The 3,335-nt window shown below is 45.2% G+C and overlaps 1 protein-coding gene across 1 annotated transcript in view; it reads right to left on the bottom strand.

Moving 5' to 3' along the window:
* DZIP1 (DAZ interacting zinc finger protein 1) overlaps positions 1-2,251 on the bottom strand; it is a 34,904-nt gene extending 32,653 nt beyond the window's left edge. The window contains exons 1-2 of the mRNA XM_010006354.1: positions 2,186-2,251; positions 600-636 (exon numbers count right to left, since the gene is read on the bottom strand). Of these exons, the coding sequence (XP_010004656.1) occupies positions 600-636; positions 2,186-2,251 (103 nt within the window). The remainder of the gene's footprint in view (positions 1-599; positions 637-2,185) is intronic.
* Between the last annotated feature and the right edge of the window lie 1,084 nt (positions 2,252-3,335).

Here is a 3,335-nt window from a genome sequence, read left to right as displayed (position 1 = left end):
CACCGCCCCGCCCCGCCCCGCCCCAACAAGCCTGCCCGTCGCTCCCGCCTCGCTCCACCAACCCCCAAACACTGGGTATGCCCACAAAGCAGCTCACGGCTTGCACACATGGCTTGCTTCACAGTCTTCTGCTCAAAATACTTCTCTTCAAATGCAGCCAACAACTGGCACTCGCCTCCCTGCCTGACCACGATTCCCAGTGCTCCCATTTCCCAGCTCCTGCTCAGCTGCTTCAGAAACTGTCCCCAGGCAGGAGCATCCTTCTCTTCCACCATACAGAATTATCCTATTCCCTTGCTCATCCTTGCTACTATCCTCCAAAATCCTGCTTTCCTGTTACCATTTCTTAGTATTTCAGTCCCCTAATGCTGCCTCTGCCTTACCACCATGTTCCATGTTTATGCCTTCCTGGCGTTCTGGGTAGGTATAAAGTTTCTCAGGTAGACTTCAGGTAGGCTTCAGTTTCTCATCCTCCTGGTCATTTGTAGATACATACCTCTCCGATACTTGATCACACCCTCCATTCCATGGGTTACTCTTGTAGATACATACCTCTCCAATACTTGATCATAGGTTACTCTACATCGTATATCAGACTTGCAGAAACGTTGTTGACAGGGGAGCTATGGTGATTAACTAGTCCAGCTTTCTGCTCCACACAGAGCTATCACCAACACTAGGTTGTAACACCTGTGGCTTTTAAGATGAACAAGTGGCCCATGAACTCTCTAGGCAACCTGTTGCATGGCTGTGCTCACCCCCTAATGGAAAAGGTTTTCTTAATACCTCACCACTACCACCTGCTACTACCAAGAAAAAAATGGTTCCGATACTTTTGAGGCTATTCTTCAAGTAACTATAGGCCACTATTAGAGTGTCCCTTTGCTTTCTCTTACCACACTGCCCAGCCCCCTCAACTTCATCTTGTAGATCCTGCGCTGTATACCCCTATTCAACTTGTTAGCCCTCTGCTGTCTCCTTTCAGTATCTCCGCATCCTTCAGGCTCCCTCTTTTATTTTCTTCCATTCCTCTCCTAAGAACGTGCAATGAACCTCACCTCTCATCTGCATTTTTAACATTGCCCTTTCCAAAGTGAACATTAACATGTCTACTACTAATCACAACAAACACCTACTCCCATGCAAATGCCAACAATGTTCTAATACACAGTAATGCAAAGACCATTTTCCTCATGAACTACAAGCTCTTGGGTTTATGTAGGCTTTTATGTTGGTTGTTGTGCAAAAAAAACCAACCAAAACACGGTTATTTTTCCCACATATGTGAATTAATGTAACAAAATACACTGGATCTTCCTACAAACCTGGCCTCATTTAATTCCCCTAATCTTAGCAGGCATAGGTAGAATAGAATAGACTATCTCCATTGGAAGGGACCTACAAAGACCATCTAGTCCAACTGCCTGATCAGCTGAGGGCTCACCAAGTTAAAGCATGTTGTTAAGGGCCAAATGACTCTTAAACTCTGACAGGCTTGGGGCATTGACCACCTCTCTAGGAAGCCTGTTGCAGTGTTTGAAATGCTTCCTAACGTCCAAGTCTAAACCTCCTCTGATGCAGTACTGAACAATCCCCACGTGTCCTGCCCCTGGATCCTCATCACCTCAGGAAGCTGTAGAGAGCAATGAGGTCGCCCCTCAGCCTTCTTCCTTCCAAACTAGACAAGCTCCAAGTCCTCAGCTGCTCCTCACAGGACATTCCTTCAAAACTTTCACCAGCTTTGTTGCCCTCATCTGGACACATCTGAGTACTTTCACATCCTTCTTAAACTGTGGGTCCCAGAGCTGCACACACTGCTCCAGGTGAGGCTGCAGCAAGGCTGCACACAGCAGGATAATCACCTGTTTTGACTGTTTGATTACGCTGTGTTTGATGCACCCCAGTACATACACCCAAGCTACGGTCAGGTCAATCCCTGGGATGCTTCTCTGTGGTGTCCTCCATGAGCTCTGCTCTCCATACGCACGCACTCAGCATCAGGAGGTGAGAAGGCTGCACAATCCCCATTTCTCCTATAGGAAATGCAGGCACGTAGCAGTTGCACACTCCAAAAGGACTGATGGGAAAAAACGGGAGTCTGGTGCTGAACACCTGCAGAAGGGTCTTCCTCACAGTCAGCACATTCAGCATGTACCCCAGAACACCGATGCTCAACTTTTCATACCCAGAGAACTACAAGGATTTCTCTCTTGCATCGTCCACCTACGGAAAAGTCACACCCTTCGGCCATCCCCACTTCCCCCCACTTGAAAATCAACCTTTCCAAGAACATATCTAGGCCCAGCACAGGATTTCATCAACCTACAAAATTAATTTCAATGTACTGAAAGTTTGAATGCAGGACAGTGAGACCTCCTGCCTCATGATTCAAGTGACCTTGGAAGGCAATCTTCCAAAATACTCAGCACTACAACTTGCTTTTTAGACCTTTAAGGCTCCTGGCTACACTTTACTGTAATACCTAAGGTTCAGTACATCTTCCATTCAGATTCTTCCATAATTTACCAGGACATTATGATTTTTTTTAATTTAGTAAGATACTGTCTGGTGTTTGTGGTGTTTGTAACTTTGCAGTCTTCTCCTGCAAGGGTGACATTTTTTTCCATAGGGCCTCCAGCAATTGCTGCCTTCCAAGAAATTTATTTAGTATTATTTACGTGTATCAATATAGATCTTCCTGGTTTACCACTGAACTTTGCACTGCTTTGACTCCTGAAGTATTAAGAAAACATACCACTCATCTCCTTTAGAGCTGTTTCCAGTACGCTGCAGATTCACTTCCATTTACAGGGTATAAGTACAATTTTATTTGTAAGCAGCTGAATTCTTTAAAAATGCTCAAATACTAATGACTGTCCAAAACGTTGATGCCTCAAGTTCCATTTTAACACCTCGAAAACTTTTATTTGGATACTCTTCCTAGTTAAAATAACTGTTAAGTCATACATAATGAAATCTTATCTCCCAAAGATCTGCTCTATTTGACACAGGATAAAATTTATTTACATAGAAAACACACAAATGTTGTGAACTACTGATTTGTGTGTCAAGCAGGACCCTGAAGAAGCACACATGCAATAGGAGCCTTCGACTTACAGACACATGGGTTTCATGAAAAAACGCACTACTTAAAGCCACTAAAACCAAACCAAACCTGTGGATTGGGTAATTTTCCTCAACTGAGGAACACCCACACGCAGCCCTAACTACACACGCTTTAGCACCACCGAGCTGAGGGGAGGCACAAGCTGCCCAGGCGCCTCAACGGAGGCAGAAAGTCAGGGAAATAAAGCGACCAGAAAGGGCAGCCGGTC

Source organism: Chaetura pelagica, unplaced genomic scaffold (genome assembly GCF_000747805.2).
Source record: "Chaetura pelagica isolate M959 unplaced genomic scaffold, ChaPel_1.0 scaffold29, whole genome shotgun sequence".
In the NCBI taxonomy this organism is placed as follows: Eukaryota; Metazoa; Chordata; class Aves; order Apodiformes; family Apodidae; genus Chaetura; species Chaetura pelagica.
The sequence above is the reverse complement of the archived record's forward strand: the minus strand, read 5'-3'. Positions and strand labels throughout refer to the sequence as shown.